The 14,719-nt window shown below is 58.7% G+C and overlaps 1 protein-coding gene across 6 annotated transcripts in view; it reads left to right on the top strand.

The window, feature by feature from the left end:
- The window catches only part of SMAD7 (SMAD family member 7), a 28,744-nt gene extending 14,405 nt beyond the window's left edge, over positions 1 to 14,339 (top strand). For all 6 annotated transcript variants that reach the window (XM_036419745.2, XM_036419743.2, XM_036419744.2 and 3 more), the window contains one exon: positions 12,324 to 14,339. In XM_036419745.2, the coding sequence (XP_036275638.1) occupies positions 12,324 to 12,862 (539 nt within the window). In that variant the 3' untranslated portion in view covers positions 12,863 to 14,339. The remainder of the gene's footprint in view (positions 1 to 12,323) is intronic.
- Positions 14,340 to 14,719: the final 380 nt, after the last annotated feature.

Raw genomic sequence — 14,719 nt, 5'->3', positions numbered from 1 at the left:
AGGCCCGGGAGGGAGCCCTCCCTCTGCGGCAGCCCCGGGAGGATACTGTACCGCGGCTGCCGGGAGGTCAGTCGCCACTGGCCCTTCCATCTTTCTCGCTCGTGCTGAATGGCTAGCCCCGGGCCTGGCTGCCTGCCTACTGTCACGGAGAGGCTTCCTCTCCGGGCTATTTTCGGCGGGAAGATATTATTAACTGCTGAGGCACGGCGCTGGATTTAGTGGCTAACACACCGAGAAAGCAACCATCACCTGGGGGCGGCCGCGCCACTGAAACACGTTGGCTCCTCAGGGGACTTGGCTGCCTCCGGTCCCCTCCCCTTCTCCCCCTGGGGACCCGGGCTGGCCCTGGGGAAACAAACGGATTGTAGGCTCAGTCCCTGCGGAAGAGAGAACGAGGCTTTTTTATTAAGCCGCCTCTTTCGGGGTGTCGAGAAGAATAGTGTTTGTATCCTAAGGCGGGGGGGGGGGGGGGGGGGGGTTGGGGACAGGGACGGGGCACTGGGTGGGAAAAAGAGCTTTCTGTAGAGTTCAGGACGGGGGTTTACACCAGGGCGATAACTTTCACCTTGTAAGCGGACAGGAAACATTGGGACAAGACAGGAAATTGCATCATTCCTTTTATGAGAAGAACTCCAGAAAAGAGCTGTTCGTGAGAGGTAGTGGCCGGCCCCGTTCACCCCCTTCTTCCCGTCCAACCCCCACGAGGACGTTCAGGCCGCTGCTTTAAGAAAGAGGCCGTTTGAGAACTTTGTTATTTTTATTATTTTAAAAAATATTTTAGCAGAAGGGTCACCTCCAGTTGAAACGCTCGCTGCAGGCCTCGCTGCCGGCGGGCGGGCGGGCGGGCGCACTGAGGGACCTTTCAGGCGGGCAGCTTCCTCCCCGGGCGGCGGGCGGGCGGCGCTTGGCCGCGGGCGCGTCCTGGTTTGGCTCTGCAGCCCTCCGCGCCGAGCCCCACCCAGCGTCATTAGCTCTGTTTTAACTTGCAAAAAAAAAGCAGCAGAAGCAATCGTATGTATTTAATTTTGGTGGGGTTGGGTAAGGCATTTCCTCATGCCCTTGGTCCTTCCACCCCGGGGTGGTCTTCCCCTGGCGTTGGCAGGTTGGAATGCAGGGCCGCCTTATTTTGAAGCCACTGAATTGCCCTCTACCCATGCCCCCCCGCCCCCTGCACCCCAGCCCCCAGGTCCTTAACTCCTGAGACTGTGTGTAGGGCCCCAGTGGGGAGGAAATAGGTGGCAGAGTGTCCCTGGTACAGCCAAGCCCAGGAGCTGTGCTCCGCTCTAGGGGGAGGGGCTTCCCCCAGAAGGAGAACTGGCCAGGCCCCGCCCCGCCCCGCGGTGGTGTGGACCAGGTGATGCTGACCTGGGTGTGAAAACGATGTCCATGGACTCCTCTCTGGGCTTCCAAGCCTGATGATGCCATTGTCCTAATGACCTGGGACCACGCCCCAAGTGTGTGTGTGTGTGTGTGTGTGTGTGTGTGTGGCCTGCTTGCTCCCCGCTGCCCCCCTCCCCCAGCTTTTTCCCTTAGCGTGCTGGGTTTTGTTTTCATAACACGACAAGAGCCCTGGGGTGTGTAAAAGCATTGTTGAACACTCAGGGAGGGTAACTTGTCCAAACAGAGCAGGGCGCCAAGGCAGAATGCTGTGGGCAGGTGGTATGCCACAGAGGGTGCCGGCCGGCGCCTGGCTTGGAGACGCCGCTCGGGATCCTCTCGGCGCGGCTGCCTGGGAAGCCGTCGAGGACAGGGGTTGCTCTCGTGACGTCTCCCCGGGGAGCCTGGGGCAGGGCCTGGGCCTCGCTGGCTGACCTCTGCTGGGAAGGCACGGTTCCTCCCGGGATGGGCTCACACGTGTCTCCCTCTGCCAGGTGGAAAGCTGGGCCGGCCGGCTGCTTTGAAGCCAGCGTGTCTCTGGTTCATTCATTGAGCAGCTGTTTATTGAGCATCTGCTATGTGCCAGGCTCTCCGGGGTGTGGAGGCTGCCGATCTTAGGCCCCGAGAGGACGAGGGCGGCAGATGGGGTGGCTTCTCTGAAGGTGCCGTTGGGTGAGTGACAGGCAGGAGCCAGGCGGGAGGGGGCTGCTTCCCAGGCAATCTCTCCGGGACAGAAGGAGCCAGGTCCCTTGGGCTTGGGGCCAGGCCTAGGGGTGCATGGATGGGCCCCTGAGTGATGGAGCCCACAAGGCAGGCTGAGGGCCTCTGTCATCGGTTTGCCTTGTGCTTCCACTGTGTGGTCTGTGGAGAGTTGATAACAACAAAGCTTGTGGGTAAACAGAGGTCTGTCGTCTCCTCCTCCGGCTCCGGTTCCAACCCCTCCCTCTCTCCACACGTGTTGATGGTGAGGTTACCGCAGGAGGCACAGTTAGAATCCAGACCCTGGCAGTGGCCTGGGTGTGCACAGAGGCGGCCAGCCAAGCACTGGCTCTTCCAGGGACCCACAGGGGAGGTGGGATGTCGGCGGAGCCTGGGAGTTCGGCTTCCCTTTGGACCTCGGTGGGCTTGGCTCTCATGAAGAGCACCCGGGGGTGCACCTGTGCTCTCTGATTGGAAATCTGACGGTCAGGCCCCTGTCAGGTCCCAGCCCGGGCCTGAGGCCTTGGCCTGCCTTGGAGGGAGGGGCTGCACGCAGTCACCTAATCCTCAATGACCAAGGTGTTTCATTTTCACGCTCATCCTGCCGGCCCCTTCCCTGGGGGCTGACTCACGCTAATTTAATTAATCTCACTCCACCGTGGAGCCCCTTGGCCTCTGGCTGGGAGAGCTGTTTGGGCCTGGAGTTAGATCCAGGGCAGAAAGGGCAGGACGCATGTTCCCTCCAGTTTCATCCTGCAAAGGGGGGGTTCCCGCCCCTCAGGCATAAGACAGCTGGATAGCCAGGCCAGGGGGTGTGGGTGGCTCTTGTCTGCTCGTTTCTGTTTCCTTCCTGCTTCCTAATGTGGCCAGTCGCCTGGTAGAACCAACACCGAAGGACGCCACGAAAGGGCTGGGCTCTGCTGTCAGGAGCCACACCCGGAAGCTAAATTGTCTCCGTCCACCCACCTGTCCCCCCTCCCACCACGACCCGTCCCCTAAGGAAGCTGGGAGTGTGTCCTGCCCCAGGCGGCGAGGGGAGCTTGTGAGGCTGGAAAAGGGTCATGAAGACCCTCTCCCCCCGGAGAGTCCCGTAGCCAGCACGGCCCCTTCCCCCCATTAATGAGTAGCGCAGGGGGAAAAGCAACAGTTGAGTTCTTCTGTGATTTGGGGTGCACAGTACAGTTCTTAAAACGGACGGGCCCCCACTCCAAGTCAGTGGGGTCACCATGAAAACCCCGTGGGGATGAGGCCTGGAGTGGGAGGGCGGGGGGGGCTGCTAAGATTCCAGCCTCCCCATCCATGTTGGCTGGAGGCCCGGTCCAGGGGGCTTAGAGTTAGAACGGGGAGAAAAGCAAGCGATTGAACCTGGTCTTCCAAGTTCCTTACGGTTCTGACGTCCTGCGATTCTGGGGTTTGGTTTTGAGGTGGTGTGGGAAGGAGACCCCCTGCTGCTGAGGTATGGGGTGGCGGATGGCTCCTCTGTAGAAGCCGGAATAGAGGGTGCAGCGATTCCTGTTTCTGGGCTTACAAACTCTTCCTAGAATGAGCGGCAGCCAAGGAATCTCTTCCCCAGAGAAATGAAAATGCATACCCCTCTGGCATATATTTCCAGGGTCTTCAGGCTGACGGTGGGATCCCCTGCCCTCAGGGGAGTCTGCAGGGGGCGCTGTGGGAGGAGCAGGGCCTTTTTCATTGTTCGGAGGAAGATCTCACATTGGCCATCCTGACCACGTACACGTGTGTGGCTCAGTGGCGTTAAGTGCCTCCCAGAGCTGAGCAGCCGGCACCGCCACCATCTCCAGAACTTGTCAGCTCCCCAAACTCTGTGCCCACTGAACCCTAAGGCCACCCCCCCCCCACCCGCCCAAGGCCTTGACGGCACTTTCTTTCTGCGAGTTTGACTAGTCCAGGTACCTCCTAGGAGCGATCACACGGTGTTTGCCTCTCCGAGTCTGGCTTGGTTGTAGCACGTGTCAGAACCGCCTTTCATTAACTGTGCCTGTGCACGGCTTGCTGATCCATTCTCTGTCGGTGGGCACTAGGCTTGCTTCCGGCTTTGGGCTGTTGCGAAGAGCATGTCTATGAACACAGATGGTAGATCCCATCTTCAGAACCCTTCTGGGTTTAGACCCAGAAGTGGTGTTGCTGGGCCAGGTGGGGATCCTAGGTGAGCGTCCTACCGAAGGGCCATCTTGACTTGTGTATCTGCGTAGACTGAGCCCGCGGGCGGCCCATCTTACTCCTGGAGGTGCGGCTGGGTGGGCCTGAGGGTGAGCGGTGGACAGGGGGAGAGGTGAGAGAAGAGCAGGGGTGGTGTGTGTGTGTGTGTGTGTGTGTGTGTGTGTGAGAGAGAGAGAGACTAAGTCTGTCCATGTTTTGGGGGGGAGGGGTGGCCTGGCTGTGCAGTAATACAAGCCAGGCCGGAGCCCACCTTTTAAGGGGAGTCGGGGCCTCTGAAATGGGGGGCCCAGCATGGGCCCTGTGGTGGCAGCCCAGGGTGGGGGAGACGTTTCTGTTTTTTTCATTCCGTTGGCCTCCTCCCTGGAGGCTGGGAGGGCCCTGGAGAAGGAGGGGGTGGGAGGAGACCTCAGACCCAGGCGGTCCTGGGTGCTCTGGGGTGAAAGGGCTGGGATGGCTGAACAGAGAGTGTGTCAAAGCCTGAGAGATTAGATTACAGAGGCAGACAGAAGTAATGATTAACTTTCCCAGTCTGCACACTGTCTCCAGTCTGGCGTGTTGTTGTTTTTCCCTGTAAGTACAGTGTGGGCCCCGGCCTGGCCAGGCCCCGGGTTGTAAAGAAAGAAGGAATGAGGTCTGGGAGTGAGCAGGGGTGGGGGTGTGTGGGGGGCGGGGAGCCAGGGAGCCTGCTGGAGGAGGAGGAGGCTTTTCCATCGGCTCCTGCGCTGGAATTTATTGGCCGGAATGCAGTAAATGTTCAAAATGTCATCCCATCCAGCAGTTTTCATAATTGTTATGGAACAAGGGGAGCTGGGGAAGGGGAGGGATGAAAAGGACTTTTGTTTCCTACTGTATTTTTCCATGTCTTCCGACGGTTTTCCCTCCCAGTCTAGAAAACCTGGAGCTGAGTTGGAGCTGTGGGGGGGCTGGGGCTGGGGTGGGGGCGAGGTGGGGCCTGCGGCCAGGTCCTGGAATACCTTTCCTCCGGAGCTGGAGGTCATTGTGCAGGGGGACTGATTGAAAGGGGCCCCCGAAAAGGCAGAACCAGGCAGAGCTGTCCTGTACCTCTGGATGGGTGTGTTGTGTGTGTGTGGGGGGGTGTCCTTTGGGAAAATTGGCTTAAGCATTCACTTATATTAAGGTTCTTAAAGCTTTAACATGTAGGCAACACCCTTACGAGTGGTCAGTGAAATGCAGGAAGCGAGGGACATCGAGTGGGTTCAGGAACGGTTCCTTGGTCAGATTCACGTGTGAGGGCGTGCATTCCCAGTTGGGGATCCCTATGCAGAATTTGGGGGAGCGGGGAGTCTCTGGATCCCCTCCAGGAAAGAGGTGGGTGGGTTCTGAGATCTGATGTGACCTCCTTCCTGTGGCCGCCTTCCCATGCGTCTTCCTGGGCACTCCCAGGAAGCCAGCGGGGGTCTGGGTGGGGGCTCTGTGCGCGCATGTGTGTGGACCCCTTTCCGGAGGGAGCTGCCGGGTGATTTGTGGGGGTGCAGCATGGAGTGGAAAAGTCTCGGCCTTCAAACTTGAGAAGTTTTAATGAGGCTGGATGTATGCTAAACAAGAGCCGGAGAGGCCCACTTACTGTAAATATTATGAATGGAGTTGGCCGGCCCCGAGTCCCCACCCTTCCTCGGAGGCCTCTGCCGCGGGCAGGGCTGGCCTCCTCCGAAGGCAGCGGCGGGTACATGCTATAATTTGCATGGCTGACGGCTGGGGCACAGGAAGCCGTGTCAGCCGGGCTGGCGAGACAGACGGGAGCTTTTTGATTTCTGTGGCTTCCCTCCCCTGCCCGGCGCTCCCCTCGGCTAGAGTCTCTGATGGCCAAGCACTGTTCTCAGGAAGGAACGAGCCCTGGGCTGGGCTGGGGAGGGCGGGCAGACGTGGAGGTTTGAGGGGCCTTGGGAGGTGGGGGTGGGGCCCTTTCGGGGAGCAGGGAAGTGCGTTTTAGCTCTAGTAACTGATTAGTCATCACAACTTGTCTGGAAGGCACAGTCACACATGAGTCTTCTAGACCAGCAGGACCTGCCCATCAGTCGGCTTGGGAGAGTTTGCAGGAGGAGGGCGACGGGTGGGAAACCTCAGGGTGCCTGCCAGGCCCGGGCAGAAGGATGGTGAGGAAGGAGACCCTCCCCTGGGCCCTCAGCCTTTCTCCTGAGGGTCATGAGTGACATGGCAGAGAGGACCCAACTTAGTGATGCCTTGAGACTGACATGTTGGTGTAGAGGTGGGCACAGCAGCAATCGGACCCACATCTCCTGGTCCTTTTGATGTTTTGTTTTTTGTTTTACTGTTGCAAATTAAATGCAAAACAAAAAAAAAATGTACGCTCGTCTTCCAAAGTGATTTCCTTACTGTCCGGAAGGTGGTAGTAAAAATAAGTGGCGAGTCATGGAGTTGCAGCCAGAGCCCATCGGAGCCAGGAGTGGGCCGTGGCGGCGCAGTTTTGCCCCAACCCCCTTCTTGTGAGTGATGGACCGTCCCAACCAGAGGGCGAGGGCAAGTCACTTGGCCAAGGCCACAGAGCAGCTTGCTTGGCAAAGCCGGTTCTCTGTGTGAGAGAGCTGGGCCCCCACCCTCAGCCCTGACGTAGGCATAGCATTTCCGAAGTGTGTTCTGAAGGACACGTTTTCTGACATCTGCGGAGGAGCCCTCGGGCACGGGTAGCTTGAGGGGCCTGGGGTGGCTGCCCATCCACAGCTCACACCTAGCCGCAGTCTGGCCTTGCACCCCGGCTCTGCTGTTTGGCCAGTGCCTGTGCCTCATTTCCCCTTTGACGTGAGGACAGGAATAGCGTGGGACCTCGGAGTGGCTTTGGAGCAGGGCCTGTACACAGTAGGTGCCGGTTAGTGTAGGGTCGGGCCCAGAACTGTTCTTCCACGGGGATGGGGTGGGCAGAGGAGCGGGGGTGGTTAGTGTTTTCCCAGTAGCTGGAGACCTGGGGGGTAGCTGCAGGCTGAGCCCTGGTTCCCCGATGCCTTTGTATTGGATCCTTATAACTGCCCTGTGAGGCTGGCACCGGGCCATTCCGAGCTGCCAAGGTTCCGTGGGAGGCCGATCTGGACTGGGGCGGTGGGGTGTGTGTGGGGGAGGGTGTCGCACCATAGCCAGAAGTCCCTGAGGGGCGGGCTTTGGGGAACTCAGTCGGTTGGGCCCAGGGAGCCGAGGAAGTACCCTGCCTTTGAAGGAGACCCTGTGGCTCCCCCTGCCCGCCCCTCAGTCCAGCTGCCTTCGTGGAGAGAACCTTGTCACAGAAATCCGCTTTCTCAGCCCTAAGCCCTCCTCTGGACCTTTTGGGGGAAGTGCCTGGCGCGTGGGTGCGAGGTGGGTTCTGAGCCAGGCGGATGCGCTTGGAGTTCATGTCCATCCCGGGGGCAGCTCGCTCCAGACCCCGAGCTGCCTGTGCCGTCCGGGGGTCGGAGCCCTGACCTCGAGGGTCCCGACCAGGGTGGAACACGGCCGATCAGAGCAGACTCCGAACCCAAGCTGCACCCAGACACCTCGTCCAGTTTTTATATGTTTACTTTAGTGCCGGGTCATTTGCCTCTTGAAAACAGGAGCCCGGCGAGGGTCCTTGACAGTTGGGAGTCTTTGGGATGAGAGCAGATGGACGATGGGCCCTTCTCCCCGAGGTGGGCTGGCTGTGGGAGCAGGGCTGGGGTAGGGGCAGGGCCGCGTTGCTGTTAACCTTTGAGATGTCTGTGGGGGGAAGGCGGGATGAGGCAACCGCTGGTGGCGCCGGTGTTCTGAGGAGAGAGGACCCTGGACCTGTCGTGGGCGAGGCGTGGTGGTGTTTGCGTTCCAGGGCTGCTGGCTCTGGCTTCTGGGTCTGCTCTGTGCCCTTCATCTGCCCTCGCCAGCCTGGCTGGGTGAGGCCGCCGTTCCTGCCCACGCCCAGCTCCCCTGGCTTCCCCACCCTCCGCCTCCTGCTCTGCTGGGGCCCTGGGGAGGGGGCTCCCAGGCCCAGCCCGCTGTTGGGTTTTGGCAGAGAAATGCCCTTCTACAAGCCAGGTGCCTGCAGAAGGGAGCTGGACTGGAGACCCCTCCTTGCTCACCTGGCACTGCAGCCCCCTGCACCCTGGAAGGGGGGGGGCACTGGAGGCAGTGGGCACCAGCTGTGTGCCTCTGCCCTGCTTCTCAAGTGTGTGCCTGTCCTGAAGGCCAGAATCAGGGGGACCATCTCCCCATTAAGCCCACCTCTGTGTGGGCACAGCCAGGCTCAGATGGCTTCCTTCTCACACATGCCCGTGTTCTCGGTGGCATGGGGTGACCAGATCTCCAGGCCAGATTGTAGGCGAGGGAAGGATTTTCTCGCTGGCGCTTTGGGAGTAGCGCTTGCTTGCTTCCTGGTCTGGTGGTGTGGCCTTAGAAGCCGGCGTCGAGGCACTGGCCTCGCCTCTCCTTCCTCCTTCTGTTTCCCCCTCATCGCTTTACTCCTTCAAATAAATAATGTTTAAAGGGGAGAATTCTTCCCGTACCTGAGATCTGGCCCTAAGATCTGTCACCCCATGTCCTTGAGACCCCGGCAGGAGCTTCTGTCCGGTCTTCTCGAAGGGCCTGGTCTGTCCATTCATGACCGGGGTCCTCAGACGGTGCGTTGTGAGCGGCAGGGAGGCCTTCCTGGGCACCCCCTCCCTCTCCCCTTCTTCTTCAAGGGTCGACTTGATGCTTTAAGGGAAATGGGAAAGGGGGGTCAGGGGGACAATCTTACAGGGAATTTAGGCCGATTCAGCGTTTGTGTTTTTTTTTCTTGGATCGTTCCAAAAATTCCCTAAACTATAATAAAAAGGAAAAAAAAAAATGGAGCAGGCATCTGATTAGCTTTTTACAACACAGCTTTTCTTCTTGATGCTTAAAAATGCGCAAATACTGTTTTAAAACAATCCCCCGCGCAGGGTACTGAGGAGGGAAAAACGCCGGAAAAGGCTATAAAGTGGAGGGAGGTGAAGGGAGTGGGGGGGGACTTGTCCACGGCGGCAGCTGCCATAGGAGCCAAGCTGGGCTTCCGAGATCCCTGCTTAGCCCTGGTCCCAGCTAACGAGGGAGGTTCTTCTTGATCGAGGGGTCCTTGCGGTGAGGCCTGGAGAGACGCTTGTGCTTGGTGGGCTGTGCGCCCAGGACAGGGAACTGGTTTTCTCTGAAGAGGATGCTGAGCACTTCCCAGAAGTGAATTTGGGGCAAAGGAGGAGAATCCCCGGATCTGCCAGGCTCTGCCAGGCAGGAGGCCGTGCTGGGCCCGCAGCGTGCATTCAGGGGGCCTTAGTGGTTGCAGCTGTTGGTGCTCAGAGTCGGCCCGGAGCAGCGGGCGGGCGGGCAGCAGGCTGTGGGGTGACTCGGGGGTCCCCGTGCACCGGATCGGGGCACCTGGTGAGCTTTCAGGGGCCTCGTTCACACACAGGGACTCCCACACGCTGCCGTTTATCTGGGCCGGGCCATTAACCTCAACAGAAAAAGCCTTTTTCCAGGGATGTCTGGCAGCAAATTGCTGGGTGGACTGGCAGGCTGCAGAGATGAAAGAGAAACCCGCCAGAGCGCTCCCCTCTCCCTCTCTCCCCTCCGGCGCTGGGCTGGGCTGGGCTGGAGTCCAGCCGACCTCGGCCCAGCCCCGCCCCAGCCCCTCCCGGCTTCCTCTGCCCCCAAGAGGCCCGTGGGGCGACACGCCCCCCCCCCATGTCTTGCCCTCAGGCCTGGCACGAGGGCATCTGATCCCAGGCTCCTACCCCACCCCACTCGGCAGCTGCTCCTCCCTCCAGCCGGGGCCAGGTTTCAGGGGGCCGGGCTCCATGGAGCAAAGTCTGTAAGGCTCTGCTGGGGTCTCCTGCACCCCCTCCCTGTGGCCCCCTTCCAGCCAGGTTTGTCGCCTGGCGTTGGGACAGTGAAGGAGAGCTGCTTACATTTCCAACACCCCCCCCCCACCCCCCCGCGGACACCCCCTCTTCCAGGAGAGGCGCCCCCCCCCCCCCCCCCCCCCCGCGCCCTGCATGCAGAGCCTTCATTTACGCGGCTGCTGTGGGTCTTGGTGTCGCCTTCAGGGCCCAGCTCCCTCAGCAAGCAAGTTCAAAGATTGCCAGCGCTCACGGGTTTATTAGCAGTTGATGGATCCTTTGCAGAAACAAGTTAATGCCTGATGAGTCACCTTCTGCTGGGAGCCCTTGTCCCTCTTGTTTTTCCATATGTTCCCATGTGTGCGCATGCAAACACACACACACACACACACACACACACAAACACACACACACCCCCCCACTAAGTGTGCTCACGTTTGGGGGGGCACATAGTCTCGCTCACACTTGTGCTTTACTGGTGTGTGCGTGGGGGGGTGCGGGGGGGGGAGGGGTGGTGGCAGGCTTATGTTCTGGGTTGGTTTTCGGTGGGGTGGGGATTAAGAGAAGGAATGGGCCCTCCTCTCCCCATTTGTGTGGCTGTCAGGCAGGCCTCTGAGAAGACCAGGTGGAGTCTCTGCAGGAGGCGGCCACGCAGGGTGTGCGCTTGGCTGCCTCTGTGGGTCAGAGGGCACATTGTCCACTTACTCATGGGACACACCTCCACGGGAGACTGGCTGCTGCTTAAAAAAAAAGCTCATGGGGCTCCCAGGTCCTAACGTGCCTGTGGACACCGGACGAGTTGGGTGCTGAGCTGCACGGGGGCAGCAGATGGGGGGCGGGGCAGCCCCCCTCCATCCCGCAGCCACGCTGCAACAATCCCTCTATTCTCCAAGCCCAGTTGTTCCAAAATCAAAAGGGCCAAGCACACCGAAAGATACCTCACAGCCAACCCCTCCTTCCTGTCCTAAGCCTTTGCCTCCTGCCCCCCCACCCCACGCCCCTCCCCATTTTTGTTAACAAATACAAGACTTCCGGTCTCCGCCCTGCCACCACAGACCGCAGCCTCGTTCCTGCAGCCCGGCCTGGCTGGGGAGATTTATGGCTCCCAGTCTGAGGCCTGCCCCGCTGGCTCCAGCTTACGGAGTAGGAATGCCAGCCGCCAAGGGCTCCCTTTCCTTCCCATACATCCCCCTTTTAAAGGGCTTCGTGTGCCGGTTTAGTTTAGGAAAATCACCTTTACCAGGATCTCCCCGGCCTCTCCCAGGCTGCCTGCGGGAAGAGGCACTTCTGGGACGGCTGGGGTGGGGCCTGCAGGGGCGGGAGGAAGGAGGGGGCAGGCCAGGCGCCCAGATGCTGCCGGGAGGGAGGGAGGGAGGGGAGGAGGGGTGTGAGCAGAGAAGGGCACTTTAAGGGTGGCCATGCCCGGTGTAGACACATAATCCTCTGTCCGCTGGAGGGAGCTTCGTTAAGGTGGTCTGTCTGGGTGAGCTGGACCTGTCCCGGGTTGTGATGTGGCATGTTGGCAGGAATCCACTCTTTGTGTGCAGTGCTGCTGCCGACAGACACCAAGGGTTGTTTTTCTGTTAGCGAGAGACTTTTGCCCCAAAACACCCCCATTTACATTTTTACCAGACAGCTCTTTTGCCCAAAGCTCTGATCTGAGAACTTGGTGATTGTCACGGAGACCTTGGAGCAAATGGGCCTGGAGCCTGGAGGCCTGGCTGTGGCAGGCCCCGGGGCCCGAGCAACAAGCTTTTCTGGGGCCCAGGTGTCTCATCAGGATGGCTGCCCGGGGCGCAGGGCACTGGCCTTCAGGATGCCATCAGCTTGCAGAACAAATTCTAGGCTGTCTGCGAGGCCTCCTGTGGCTTTTAACACCAGGTCCAGCAGGGGCCCCCTGGCCTCTGAATACCCAGGAAGCGGGGGGCGCACACGTACTGGTTGGTGGTGTCTGGGTCCCTGACAGGACGGGGAAAGGGGTGGGATTGAGGTGTGCCCAGTGAGCCCCCTGCTTAATTAAAGGATGGACACGTCTACCGGTCAGGACTGCCGTCCCGGTGGCAGGAGTGGAACCGGTCTGTGGGACACCCAGCACCACCAGCGTCTCCTCCTGTCCCGTGCTGAGAGCCCAGCTGGTGTGGGGGGGTGGGGATGCTCGGGGATGCGCCTGTGTGGTGCCGATTCCGGGAGGAAGCAGAGAGCCCCACCCCCACCAACCGTGCCTGCCGTTTTGTCTCGCAGATTCCCAACTTCTCCTGGAGCCTGGGGATCGGTCACACTGGTGCGTGGTGGCATACTGGGAGGAGAAGACGCGCGTGGGGCGGCTCTACTGCGTCCAGGAGCCCTCCCTGGACATCTTCTATGATCTACCTCAGGGGAACGGCTTTTGCCTCGGACAGCTCAACTCGGACAATAAGAGCCAGCTGGTGCAGAAAGTGCGGAGCAAGATCGGCTGCGGCATCCAGCTCACGCGGGAGGTGGACGGCGTGTGGGTGTACAACCGCAGCAGCTACCCCATCTTCATCAAGTCGGCCACACTGGACAACCCGGACTCCAGGACGCTGCTGGTGCACAAGGTGTTCCCCGGCTTCTCCATCAAGGCCTTTGACTACGAGAAGGCGTACAGCCTGCAGCGGCCCAACGACCACGAGTTCATGCAGCAGCCGTGGACCGGCTTCACCGTGCAGATCAGCTTCGTGAAGGGCTGGGGCCAGTGCTACACCCGCCAGTTCATCAGCAGCTGCCCATGCTGGCTGGAGGTCATCTTCAACAGCCGGTAGCCGCGCGCCTGTGCGCCCCCGGCGAGGACAGAGCGAGCCGGACGGGCCCAGTCCAAACTACTTTGCTGCTAATATTTTCCTCCTGAGCGCTTGCTTTTCATGCAAAACTCTTTGGTCATTGTTCTTTTCTCCCCCCCACCCCTCAACCCCCTTCCTTCTTGTCGTTCTTGTTTATGTTCCGTTTTGTTTTGTTCTTTGAGAAGTAGCTTATGAAAAGAATTGTTGGGGTCTTTTTGGGTGAGGGGGGTGAAATTGTACGGTTGGCAGGACACCCCCGTGTGAAAAGGGGAAGCAAAAATCAGCCCCCTGAACACGGTGTATGAGCAGGGAGCGGCCCCTAACGTTGGGGGCCATCGTTTCACTTGTCAGAGTGGGTATGTGGACAGGAGTGTGTGTATCTGTGTGCCTGCCCGGGAGCTCTGTGCTACTCAGTGGCGTCTCCAGCTGAGAGGTTTGTGCTCCCAGCTGTGTCTCCCTTGCCTTCTGGGCATGCCCAGTGGGCAGAGACAGTACCCGGGCAGCCTGCGCCCAGCGTCCCAGCAGTTGACAGAAGCAAGGCTCTGCCCCCAGCCAGGGAAGTCCCCGCCCCACCCTCCCCTTCTAAGGAACCAGGCCTGTCCCTAGGCTTCTTAGAAACAACGCTGCAAAGAGGCTGACCCAGAATCGTCGTTTTCAAGTTTGTCTTGTCGGTAACTCCCCCTCCAGCCACCCCGCTGCCATTGTCTTCCCTTTTCGGCACCTGCTCCTGGATGTGTCTGAGCTACAGCGATGCCCACCCGGTGCCCTCTCAGGCCCTCCCTCCGCCTCTCCCCTGCCCCGGGCCCCTCAGGTTTTACCCGGACTCAGAAAACCAGCTTGGCACTCTCCCCGAGGCCTGTGCTGAGCTCCGCTGTTAGACCAGCGAGGGGAGCAGCCCCCTTCCCACCAAGGATTCGGTCCGTCGTAACCCAAGGTACCATCCTGGACTGACGCCTCACTCTCCTTTCGTTTCTCCTCCGACTCATACACTCGTATGACGTGTTGACACTGCTCTTAGCTCAATGAGCATGTTTAGACTTTAACATAAGCTATTTTTCTAACTACAAAGGTTTAAGTGAACAAGAGAAGCATTCTCATTGGAAATTTAGCATTGTAGTGCTTTTGAGAGAAAGGACTCCTGGAAAAAAAACAAAAAACAAAAACAAAAAAACCCTGAGATTTATTAGAGAAAAAATGTATTTTATGTTATATATAAATATATTATTACTTGTAAATATAAAGACGTTTTATAAGCATCATTATTTATGTATTGTGCAATGTGTATAAACAAGAAAAATAAAAGAAAAGATGCACTTTGCTTTAATATAAATGCAAATAACAAATGCCAAATTAAAAAAAAGATAAACACAAGATTGGTGTTTTTTTCTATGGGTGTTATCACCTGGCTGAATGTTTTTCTAAAGGAGTTTATGTTCCATTAAACAATTTTTAAAATGTACACTTGATTCCACGTTGTCCTCCAGCTCCTTTGTCTTACGGTGGGATGTTGGGGGGGGGGGGGTGTCAGGAGTCTGGACAGTTGGGGTCTCCCTGGCCCAGCACTTGGTTGGGGAGAGGGACGGCGAAAGGAATGTCCAGAACAGCCTGCCTCTCCGTGGTCAGTTCTGTGTGTGGAAAGACTCGGAGCTACACAGACACCCTTGTTAGGCGGGGACCCTTGGGTGTAGCCGGCTGAGGGTGCCCTGAGTTTGTCATGGGGTTAACCCCAGGAAGCTCGGAGTTACACAAGGCATTTAAAAAAAAAAAATTTTATCGCCGAAACCGGTTTGGCTCAATGGATAGAGCGTCGGCTTAGGGACTGAAAGGTCCCGGGTTCAA

The sequence above is a fragment of the Pipistrellus kuhlii genome, unplaced genomic scaffold (genome assembly GCF_014108245.1).
Source record: "Pipistrellus kuhlii isolate mPipKuh1 unplaced genomic scaffold, mPipKuh1.p scaffold_m20_p_6, whole genome shotgun sequence".
NCBI lineage: Eukaryota > Metazoa > Chordata > Mammalia > Chiroptera > Vespertilionidae > Pipistrellus > Pipistrellus kuhlii.
The sequence above is the reverse complement of the archived record's forward strand: the minus strand, read 5'-3'. Positions and strand labels throughout refer to the sequence as shown.